Here is a 12819-nt window from a genome sequence, read left to right as displayed (position 1 = left end):
ACTGTTATAATACTCATATCAGCAATGATCTACACCATGTAAACAGGACCAGACATCATGCTTAGCTTTGCTCTTCCAAATAACACATAGGGGAAGTGAAGTAAATGCTGTCCAAAACAGGTAAAATTGCATATAGGCATCTGAAATCTTAGAAATAATGTGGACTCTGCAAAAATAATATGGACTATGTCTTCCAGGTGAAAGTCATCAATATTTTGTTTTACAAACCAGGGAAACAATAGTTAACACAGCAGATATGAAATGGTGACAATTAGGAAATTTCTTTTGCTGTGAGAAAATGGAATAAACATCCTGAGACTGCCCAGAAAGGCAGTTCAGCACAGAGGTAGCTGAGAAGAAAGGAAAGTGATGTTGCTGACCCCAAGGTGCTGATGGAGAACCCCATGTCTGTATTGTGCTGACTGGTTGCGGGAACCAGGGCTCTGCACGTGGCTGTGCAGCAGTCAGCTGCACTGGGGACCTGTGCACCATGTTCCATCAGGATGGGAAACAGCTAGAGGTCATTCATTTGCAGGCTTGAAGTTACAAACCAGTTACAAACCAGTTACAAAACAGTTACAAAACAGTCCTAAAAGATGTAGAGGAGACTAGGAAATCAATACAGGCTACAATATTTTGTGGTACTTAGGGATAGGTTTTAATGATGGACTTGGCAGTGCTGGGTTAGCAGTTGGACTCAATGAACTTCAGAGGTCTTTTCCAACCTAAATCATTCTATGATTCTATGCAGAAGGAAGGCAACAGATTGTTTGACACTGGACTAAACTACCAGAAACTCTATCTTGTTGCCATACAATATGTCAGAAAAGAAGCAGGCCCTTGAAAGTGGGTTAACACATAAAGCTGAATGATGAACCTTCTATAAACCTGAAAAGAGTATGAATCAAGCTAAAAATATTTTAACCTCCATCTTGAAAAAGTAACCCATGCAGTGACACCCTGAATATCATATACTTTTTATTAAGTCTTCCAAAGAATCAATAGGATCATGTTACATCACACTATCATTTTCCTATAATGTTAGGAGTCACATGGTGGTTCTAAAATGCCAGCTATGCACTATGTTAAAATTAGAAAAAGGGCAAGGGTTTTGTAGAATATAATCAAACTGCTTCTTCCTTACTGGCATACTTGAATTTTAATATGCTGTTGATCTTACAAAGTGCATTTAGTCTCTTGTCTGAATGCACTCCAGAGCTGTTCAAGACTTTCGTATTCGAACAATTCTCTGGAAAAGACTAGTTTAAAAAGAATGCTCTTTCAATGTAAAAATTTGCCCAGAAGATCTCCGTTTCCCTGTGCACCTTTTTTTCTTTAATTTTTTTTTCCTTAAATAAGCCATTTGGCTGCTCATCATCTTACTGGTTGAAAAGCACAAGAGATAACATTCTAAGGTATACGTGACTCCAAATTCCAAGTGTGCCTGGAAAGATGCCACAGGAAACAAAACCTTCCAAGCACTCACCCTACCAAACAGTTTGGGCAGATAGAAGATCCCTGATTCCCCATATGCTCTTTCAAGGAGCACCGAGGAAGAAACCAAAAAACCCTTGATTTTCTGTACAAACCATATTTTTCAGACAGTTATTTTCCCTTTTTAGTCCAGCCTTGGTGAATTAATATATGGCCATATCTACATGTATGTATCTATACAGCTACATATATCTATACCTACACATATTTATTTATTTATAAATAAATAAACATTTAACATTTATATAAATGTTATTTATGAATGTGTATTTTATGGATAAAGGTATATTATCTATAAATAGCGGTAAATTATATATTTAACACATAAATAACTTTTTTTTTTTTCATTCATAAGAGGAAATGTCTATGGCTCAGGCAGTTCTAGCTCATACCCTGTCATCTGTTCTAAATTATTTGGACATTTCTCCTTTCCGCTCTTTGAACTTCTGGCATCTTATTCAAGCAGTCTGTCTCCAAATGATTCATGCTTGAAGGTACAAGTAAAATTATGTTTTCAATATTTTCCTATTATTCACAAGTCATAAGCCAAAATGCAGATAACCCAGTTTTGTGTCAGTGTTTATGTTCCTGCAGAATACAGAGCCTTTTAATATGAAAGATTACACAGTGATCATAGCTTTTCTGCTTTTGTCACTGAATTGTAGTATAAATATTTTGTGGAATTTAATGAAAGAGTACATGAACCACAAGATTAAAGAAACAAAATGGATATCTAGCAGTAACTGTGTGTTGTGGTTTAGGACACTGTGCTACTTCACTACTGTGCTTAACCTAACCTGTAGCACACCTAAAATAACATCTTTTAAACCTAACTATTTTTCTGTGAACAAATTAGACAAGTGGATTACAGTGTGCTGCCAGAACTAGGATTAGGCCCTTAGGGACCAATTCTACCATTTTATAACCTTATCTCCACACCATTTATAATCTTATACTAGAACAAAATTATATCAGAGTATCTGCACAAAATCATATGCCACCACTCTACTTCACAGTTTGATACAATAAAACTGCAATAAAGTTTTTTTCCTAGAGGAAATGGAGGTGACAGAAATGCTGTTGCTTTTACTTCTTCAAATCTATGTTAATTAATTAATTAATTATTAATCCAGAAAGTCCACATTCATAACACATTCTAATGTATGGCTGGGATTGCTATAAATCTGCATCAGTCAAAAATTATCACATGCTTAACTGTTTCTATTGACAGTAGTAAAATACATTTTTAAGCGTTTCGTTCGGTCTCCCCATTGACTTTAAAATGCTAAAGAGCTTTGTAATATAAAGAAAATACAAAAGATTCTACCAGCAGTTCAGCTATTTTCCCTTAATTATTTTCAAAACATAAATAAATTATTGTAAGTCTAGTGAATTATAAATATAAACCCCCCTTTTTTTTTCACTTCCATTTAATCTATTTTCCAAAGGCAATGATTGCCAAACAGCACTGCCTATGCTTCTTTGGAATTTATATGGATTTTTATTTCGGAGTTCTTTTGGTAAATTAAGAGAGAAAGTAATCTCCTTCACAGCAGCTTCTATCTGTAATGTTATTTCATTAACTGACACCTGGAAAACCACAATATGTAGAATATCAAATTTGTTGCACAATCTGTGAAAATAGTAAGATATAACAGATGATAAAAACGACTGACAGAAGCAAAGAAAGTAACAGTACAAGTATAAAACTATGACTTGAATGTAAAAATGCAAGGAAAAGACTGGATTACATGTTGGTATCAAGGAATTTATTAAGGAATAAATTGGAACAAAGAAAGAACTTTTTGCTTCATAATTGGTTTTTTACCTATCATCTGACAAAAAAGAAAAAAAATAATTAAGACTGTGCTAATTTAATATGGCTACCCTTGTATTTTATATGTATTGAAATTTAATTTGTCATATACAAATAATTATAGGCAACGTCCAATGTTCACAATGTTCACAAGATGTCAGAATTAAATTGGTGGCAGGTCCTGGAAAGTAATAAATGTATGGACATTTGCATCAGATTTCATTTTCAGAGAATGAGAAGTTCTAATGAATCTCAGTAGAAAGTGAGGGTAGAGGAACAAAAAAATGTCTGAAGGGAAAATAATTATAAAGCTTCTATTCCTTCAGAAGGAAATATATAAAAGATTGGATTCAAGTGCTACAAGGATGAATGGAACACTTCCACACTTCCCATTAAATTATACGTGATCTGGATTAGCAACAGTGAAAATTATGGCCAAAGTGCATCAAAACTGACATATAAAAAGTAATGAGTGGCAAGGGTGACAATGAGAATATCTGAAATGTACAAAATTAAAATTTCCACTAAACTGATTTAAAACACTCTTTTGAAACCGCAAGAACAGATAATGAGAAAAGATGACAGTTGTATTTTGAACTGCAAACAGCAGAAGAGGCAGGGAAAAAATATTGTTCTGGAACAGAGGTAACTTGAACAGAAGAACACAGGGTAACTGCATGCCACAGGTTCCCAAAGAAAGTGTTCAAACATACATCAGGTACTTCGCAAGGAGAAAAAACTCTGTGCAACAAGCAAGGGGAGATACCAATCAGTAAAGGAAAAGTTTGAATGATCCAGCCCACAGAAATATGTAAGAAGTTAAAAGATACAAGCAGTTTATGAAGGACTGGTGGTTAAATGGTCAATAGAGGATGAACAGTTTAAAAAAAAAAAAACTGAAATGCTATTAAGAGACTAAAAATGCTGTTTAATTTACATTTTTTGTTTTCTCTCTAGGCATGCAATAGAGTGGTGTATTATAACTATAGAAAAGACCATTTATTTTAGAACCTGAATGTCACTTTGAAACACCCTTTCCCCCATTATTTTAAGCTGAAGCAATGTTATATCTTCTTAGAGAGGATGGTTTACATGGAAGAAGTATATGAAAAATACGTTCTTAACACTGCTCTGTTCTGTCTTTTCTGTGTGAAGTTTATTAGACAGGTTAGTCATTTGCCACTGAGACAAACTAAATGCTTTATTTACTTGGACTTCAGGACAAATATGAAAGAACTTCCTTTCTGAAGTTTCTGTGATTTGGAACCTTGAGGAGTGTAATGATTGCATCTTTGGGGAGTAGAAAAAAATGGGGCCACAGCTGATTTGCAAGGTAAAATAAAAGGTTAAAATAAAATTAAATACCTAAGGGCCATTTAAAAGTCAGCTTCCTGCAGATCCTGGAACAATCACATTAAGGAACTCCTTCTGCATTATCTCCCAGACATATAAAAACCCATGGGATTAGATTAATAGCACTTAGATCCTTACTAACAAACATAGAACAGAAAGAAGAAACAAATATTTTCCTAATTTTTCTTCTCTTCTGAATTAGCGATTTGATAAGAATTCCACGGTGGGAAAAGCAGGAAGTACGTGCCTCTTTCCCTTCTCCAAAACCAAGCAACTAGCAATGGCATGAGCTAAGGACAGCAAAGGGACTTCTTTCATCACTTTCCTAAATATTAACCAACACACATGACTATGTACACCTTCCGTTTTCCAGCCTATGTCAGTGCAATGCACTTGGTGTAGACTGCTGTAACCCTATTTTAAACCTTCCAAATACTTAAATGAAGGCTTTTTCTAAACAGAGTGATGTAATCAAGACTGCTATGCAGATTTCCACTATTCTGACATGGGTCTATCTCAATTCATAATCATAACCACTGCATTTTCATTACTGCATTTCACACAGCACAAGCTCTGTGTCCAGTATGCTTAATTTATTCTCTAGTACTTCTGAGCAGCAGGCAACATGAAACCCTGTTCCTTGCAGTAGTTATATGTGCAACTGCCTGCAGAAATCAGCTACCTAACTTTGTTTATATGCTCAGGAAAACCAGGGTGCACTTTTAATATAACAAATTTAATAAAATCCATCTGGACCTCAAGCTGTGCTCATAATTTCTGTACATGATAAAATAGCTTGTCCATCTAGGGGAATTTTTCTGACAGCTTACTGAAATTAGTTACTGTCTAATCTGTAAATGAGACAGAATTTTTTTCATCCACATGTGTTTTCTCTTAGTATCTGGGTGGTTGAAAGATCATCACCACAGATGTATTGCTCTGATAATGGAATCCACTACCAAAGCGAAGCATAAAAATATAATGTAGCCATTGTTGTCATCTATCTGTACTGACAGATATAAATAAGGCCACCAGCACTGTATTTTTTAATATAAATCTCAGAGTTTAATAAAGTCATAAGGAAAGAGTGAAGTGCCAACTTCAGACTTCGAAATATTCAATTCCCACAGTTAGTCATGGAACAATACAGATATTTTAGGGTAAAAAGAAACCAGAAATCACATCTAAAAGTATTCTTTGCCTTTGGTTACTATTTATTTGCCGCATATTTTTTCATTAATAGTCTAGTAATTTCAGAGTTTTTATAATTACTGGTACAAAATTATGATCTTCCATAAAGAAAGTATGCTTTTTGCAAGGCAATTTCACTTATCACGAATCAATTCCCTTCCTTCCTTTATACATTTAATTTGAAATGTTGCTGTTGGCCATAGGACTTGATAGGCAAGTAGCACTCTTTCACAAGAAGAATCCTATTTGCCATCTGTATGCACAGCTTTCACAATTCTGATGTTGGTCACAGACAGCTTACATGGGAATAGGAATGTCAGAGTATTGCCGCACTGATCGATTTTGGATAACCTCATCAGGAGCCTGTGAAAGGAGATTCATTATCCTCCCATGCAAACTTTGCACTTAGGAAAGACAGGTTCCTCCTGAAATTGGTTTAATTACATTCCTGGTCTATGTTGTCTTCTAGTCACACAAGGACAACTAGTCTCCTGAATTCCCCATTTCTGCACAAATCTAATCCACCCAGTCCTGTGATATTCTGATTATAACCTTCCCCCAGGGCTTCTGTTTGTTCACCTTAACAAAACAACCTGTGTATGAAAGCTGTAGAGACCTAATATAATTTGGTGCCTGTTTCAGTTTTTGTTGACTAAGGGTTCAAACACTGTATAAAGTAGCTTGTCTTCAGTGGCATGTGGAAACGTTCACACACAGTAATGATCACAGACATTGATCATTGCTGAGGACATCATAACCTGGAAATGGGGATGAGTACCATCATCATCATCACCACCATCACCAGAAGGACCAGTCTTTTGAATTAGGAGAGTTAGATGCTAGCCCTGCACATACAAAGACAAAACTTTCTCGGTCTTCCTCAACCTCTGTATTCTGACTATTTTCCGTGTGACTTCTCAAAGGTATTGCCTTCCTATGTATAATCTGTATTTCTCTTGGAAAAAGTGAAGGGCATCATCTTCTCATATTTGTTTAATAAAGAAAATACAACAGCTTTTTACCTCCTAGGAAATGAAGTTGAAATTACACAATATGCTTAGTATACATTAGCTGGAAGCAATGAAGCAGTAACTTTTCTCATAGAATATTCAAACCTAAAATAACCTCAGTTATTAATATAAACGAAGACATAGTTTCAAATACTTAAAATACAACATGAAATGTGACTGATTACTGAAGATTTAAAAAAATATATAAAGTCTATAAAAAGCACCCACCTTTTTCAGTGTATAAATTTTGCTTTTGCTTACATGTAGGCACACATACAAACACATGGATATCAAATGCACTTAAATGTACAGAGTGTGTCAAAAAGACATTTTTATTTCTCAGGTGTACAGCAAAGTAAATATGTGTGAGTCTTCCAGTAAAATGAAATATCCATAGTATAAGATGATTTTCACAATATCCTTGAAAATTTGCTCAAATTAGGTTCAAAGCATTTTACCATTATAGAAAAAAGATTAATGTCCCATTCATGCGTTAGCAGCTACATTCATTATCTGGCTTCTGCTATAATAATAGTATAATTTTTCTTGTTCCTTTCAAAAATCTGAAAGAACTAATTTTAGGTAATAAAAGACCGCAGGTCAGTCTAATGGAAACTATTCTCTGTTATGTGCATTTGCCAAATATTTTTTCCAAAATATACAATGTAAGGGATTTTCTCCCTTAAGGCTTCTAAATACCAGACCTTTCCACAGTTACGGTACAAATGTTAGAAAACAGAAAGAATCAAGAATTTTAAAAATCATATTCAGAACTGCAACATGGTAATAAAAAATATATACCTGCACAATAAATGTGTAATAATAAATAGCTGTAAAGATTAACATTTACTATGAAAGAATAAAACAGCTTGTTTTATCAACAGCACTTCAGAAAAAAAGTAAAATTACTCAAATTTTGATTGACAGCAGTTAGATTATCTATTGAGTTAATGTCATATGGACAGTGTGAAGAATGTACATTAATATAGATTTCAGATTTTATCACTTTCCAAAATTCCCCATACAGTGAAATGTGTAGGTTTCAGTATCTATTCGAAACTTTTTGCCAAAAATATCTAAATATCTTGAGTGTCCCATAGAGCAGTGATGTGAGTTCCTCAGGACCCTCTAAATTATGAGCTTCCCCCAGCTAAGTTATGTTGGCTGCTTTTGTAATTATTGCTGAGACACACCTGACATGAAAGCAATCATTGAAATCAGTTTGAGGAAGCATATAAGCTACCTGTCCACATTTCAGACAGCAAAAAGTGGGCAAGAGGCAAGATGAATCTCACCAAAGTAATCTTTTATTTTAAAATTAATATTTTGGCTTCTTTTAAAAAAGAAGCTTTTATTTACTATTAGGAACTTTAAACAAGAAAGGTATTTGGTAAATATTTTTAAATAATTTTTCAAATTCTTTACTTTCTTGGGAAAAAAATCATTTAATTAAATGGCTGCTCTGAAAACAAGTGTTGGTAAGTCCACCACAGAGAAGGCACATCAATGTACATTTATATATGCCCATCTATTAGTGGAAAACTTGCTTTCACATGTAGTCATTTTTCTTAGGAAGGGAAATATTATTTTATGCTAATTTCTTTATATTAATTCAAAAAGTTACAAATAAAGAAAATTAGTAATGAAAAAAAATTGTATTTTGGTTTGTTTCTAAATTCCAGGGCTCCTTGTTTTGCCAGCAGCTCATAATACTAGATGTATTTATATTAATAGTATAAGACAGAAACTTTTCACATAGGAGAAAGTTTTTGATAGGCACCTTTCTTTATCCTTAAAGACTTAAATGAAAAATATATGGATAGAAGAAACCAAACTCCCTCAGGCAATACAGATGTTAAAGTAACAAGCATCAAACTTCTCTGTATGTGAAAGCAAACAGAAAAAAAATCTTGCTTTCAGTTTACAGATAAGAAACAAGAAAGATGGCATCAATCTTGGTCTGGTAATTGTTTACACAGAAATATTTTACCTCTGAAACCTAGCTATGAACAGAAATTTAATCAAAGAATAAATTACTTTAAACTCCTAGATTAAAGTGGAAGGTTTAAAGTACATTTTTATTAATGAAGCATGTTTTAACACAGCAAAATAGAAGGGGATAAAAAAGTGCAGAAGTACCATGAGGTCTCAGGGAATTGTAATGGAAAGCTTAATAAAAGATTCACCACCTCTTTGCCTACCATGTGGAATCACTGTCATCCAAATAGTAAAAAACCTGCTTTATCCAGGCTTTTTTGGACAAACTCTTGCAATAGTCATGATGTAGAAAAGAACATTGTAAATTTTTTTGCTATTAAAAATTCACCACGGATAAATTATAAAATCAGGAAATGTTTCAGTTCTTTCACTAAATTAAAACCAAAAAAACAGTAACCAAAGGTCTTTATAGGAAGCTAGCTAAGCTGTTAATTCCCTTGATTAAAGCTGTGAACACTTAATTCCTGAATAACAAGATGTTATTGTCTCTCATGCAGTATTAAATATGCTCCATAAGGAAGAAATTCAGCATTGGAAAATGTTGAGAATGGTCAGACTCTAGGTTACATGTTAATAGTATACTCCACAGGGAAAATCTTCAAAGACATTAATTTTCAGCAGCAGAGAAAATAAAAGCATTTCACTTCATAATGCTCCAGCCAAACATAAGTATCTTAATTTTTGCATCAAATGAGGTAATTAAAATTCTATTAGCAACACTTTCCTCCAAAACATATTTTTAAAACATTTCTAGTTCCAAGATACAGATTTCTATCAGGCTGAAGTGCTAAAGCTTCGTCCACTGAAGAAGAAATATGTTTATTATATACATGAAAGTGTAATTTATATATCAATGGACTTAAGAACCGGAATCTCAATATATTAGTCTGATACTTTTAATCCAATCTAGATCATTGATTTACCACATTCTCGACATGCAGTTGTTCAGTAAGTCCACAAAAATGTTTTAAACAAAGATATAAAAAAATGGAACAAGTACTAAACCCAACAAAGCAATAGACAAAACTCTTCATGAAGATCTAAAGTTGACTTTTTTTTAAACTTCCCCAATAAAATATCCACTGTTGATACTCTTTCCATTCAAACAGATATTTGTGTTTCAAACTCATTCTTCTATAGCAGCCTTCAAGCAACTAGCTTCTGAAAATATGTTTTCAGATGCAGTCTGAAAGCAATGTAATTCAGCAATTCTTGGGTTCCAATGATTGCTGAATTACAGCAACCATTGTTCATTTAGTTCTTAACACTAAATAAAAACTGCCCCCTTAAAAGAAACAACTAGGTTTAAGCAATTTCTTCTCTCTTGTAAAAAACATTCAAACAGAATTAGGCCCTCAAAAACCAGCATGTGTGGGGATAAAAAGAGTTTATAACAAATAAAAGTATTAATTTTGCCTTTTCCACATCTGTTTTGTTAATTATTGGAAATTTTTCATTTATATGTGGAACTGGTTATGTGAAGAAAACATGAAAATAACCAGTATACTAACCACATGGTGTGCTAGCAGCCTCTTATTGTGCAATGGGCAAAAAAAATAGTAATAAAGTAAAAGAAAGCCCTAATTTTTAGTTCCAATTAGCTGAAATTGGAACTAAAACTAATTGGTATTGTTCTCTGCTCTTACTCTAACTCTACTCCCAAGAAATGTGGGCTTACTATCAAAAAACACATTGAAACCACAGTGTAAGTAGCTAAAAAAAATCAAATGTCCTGTTTTTTATACAAAATTTTGTCTTTTTCAAACAGAAAAATAAAAATCTTTTACACCTGAGAAAAATAACTTTTTAACCTACCTTGACTGCATATCTTGGTGTGTTTTGGACTGGCTTATTTCAGCTGGGGTCGAAGGGACTTGCTGTTGTAGTTCCACCAAAGACTGGTAGTACTGTTGCTGATGATGTTGCTGCTGTTTGTACCGAGACAAACTGAAAAACAGCCCTAAAATGGCTTTCAAATTTCCATTCCTTATTTCTATTAAAAAAAAAAAAAGAGAAAAGGAAGTGAAAACACTTTGTTTTTAGACTTCAGTTTTGTAAAAGTCATACTAAAATATGTCTGTACATACCTATAGCTATACACGTTTATGTCTTATATCTCTTAATTTACCTGTAATATCAGAGACATTTTAGGAGTCACTGATAGTATATTATTTAATATAATTTTTGGTTTTTTACATGTCAGTGTTGCAATAAAAACCTATCTCTACAATGTCTTCATGATGAGTCATTTGCATGGTCATAAACAAGAGTATATCCAACCTTAAATTAAGTACATAATCTGAAATGAATACTCCTGTCCCAACAAAGTACAAATATTCTCATTAAGGAAAAGCTCATTCAGAAAAATCTGAATTCTTTCTAGTATTAAATATACATTCTGTCAAACCTTTAAATTACTCTTTTTGCTTTTGAAGCAAATTCTGTGCACATTGGTAATAAACAGTGAGTTCTGGAAAAATCAAAAAGACTGTATGGTAATGGTTCTTGTCAGTGAGCACATATCCATTTATACAGATGTGCGCAGGAAACATGAGAGAAGAAAATAAATGGAAGGTTGTTTTTAAAAAAGGTGACAGTAATGCTCATGATTACAACTTTGAAGTTTCAAATGACATGATTCTACAGCTTTCTATTTTATACTGCTATTACTGATAATGAAGACAAAAACTACAGCTTTGACAAGGCCAAACAGCTACCTGAATACAATTCCAGTGAATCCTGGTAGCATCCCTATGACTCCCAATTCTTTTTTAGCTTTTACCCAGCCTGAGATGAAGATTTTACAAGGATGTTGTTATTCTTTGCTGATAAAAGATCTCAGTGTCAAAAATGAAACCTTAGAAGACTTTAATGAAATTAATTTCATCATGTAGGTCTGTTCATAACCTCATAATTAATTTTCTTTGGCATTGACCACATTGTGAAAGGTTTTTATTAGACCTATAGACTTGTGACCTGACATGCAATGCCCCAACCTTTCTGCCTTCCCTGCAAATCAAAATTCTGAGTTGTGTGTGCTGCACAGCTTTCCAAGGCAAATTTTCAAGTTGAATTTATACACTATTACTGTAATTTTATGTCTCTTAAACAATATTAATTTTCTTTCAATAGGATTAGGTGAAACATTAATACATATACTAAGGCAGCAAACACTGGAGCTTTTATGTTTACAACCTGTTCTTCAAAAGCAAACCTAATCCTGGACACTGGAATATACTTTTAAAAATGTAAATTTGTTCTAACTAGCCTTACTTAATTCATCTTCCCTATGAAGATGCTGCGGGATCTTTGATTAGCAATGAGACCATGAGAGACATGTAGAACTTTCTCAGAACAAGTAAACTTTTTAGGCAATATGACTTTTGCAGTCATGTTGGTTTCAAGGAAGATCATTCTCAAGGAATACAGAAAATGTGTATTTAAAATTATCCTAAAAACATCCCAAAAAAACCCATATAACTATCCATTTTAAGTGGCTCTGATTTGAGAAGACTGTCAGCACGTGACACCAGTTTATTTATTCTTATCATTTTGCATCACTTAATGCTCGGAAGAAGAATTCTCTATTAAATCTCACTCAACATTTTTCAATTTTAAAATTTTGCTCTTTTTGTGTTATACATATATTTTTACTATTTTTAGGGAAGGGTGCTATCAGTAACTTTTTCTTTCTTACTTTTAATAGAGTTAAAGTTAGAAAGATTTCTCACAAGCAAAAAATCCAGAAACTTGTAATGTGTACTAAACATATACTCGGAGAATGAGAGGATTGTTTTTCTTTGTAGCAACTGGATAATTATTTATCAACTAGGCTCTTAAGCAGAGATTTGGCAGCCAAGATTTGAAAATTACTTTTTTTCTAGACTTCTTTGTTCAATTGTCAAAATGAGGTCATAAACTGGTTGTGAAATCTTCAAAACTTGTTAAGCTGATGGT

At 33.4% G+C, this 12819-nt stretch overlaps 1 protein-coding gene across 13 annotated transcripts in view; it reads right to left on the bottom strand.

Annotated features, from left to right (window-relative positions):
* The window catches only part of NAV3 (neuron navigator 3), a 515975-nt gene that overhangs the window by 143723 nt on the left and 359433 nt on the right, over positions 1-12819 (bottom strand). For all 13 annotated transcript variants that reach the window (XM_068190278.1, XM_068190277.1, XM_068190279.1 and 10 more), the window contains one exon: positions 10678-10855. In XM_068190278.1, the coding sequence (XP_068046379.1) occupies positions 10678-10855 (178 nt within the window). The remainder of the gene's footprint in view (positions 1-10677; positions 10856-12819) is intronic.

Source organism: Anomalospiza imberbis, chromosome 5 (assembly GCF_031753505.1).
Source record: "Anomalospiza imberbis isolate Cuckoo-Finch-1a 21T00152 chromosome 5, ASM3175350v1, whole genome shotgun sequence".
Lineage (NCBI taxonomy): Eukaryota > Metazoa > Chordata > Aves > Passeriformes > Viduidae > Anomalospiza > Anomalospiza imberbis.
The sequence above is the reverse complement of the archived record's forward strand: the minus strand, read 5'-3'. Positions and strand labels throughout refer to the sequence as shown.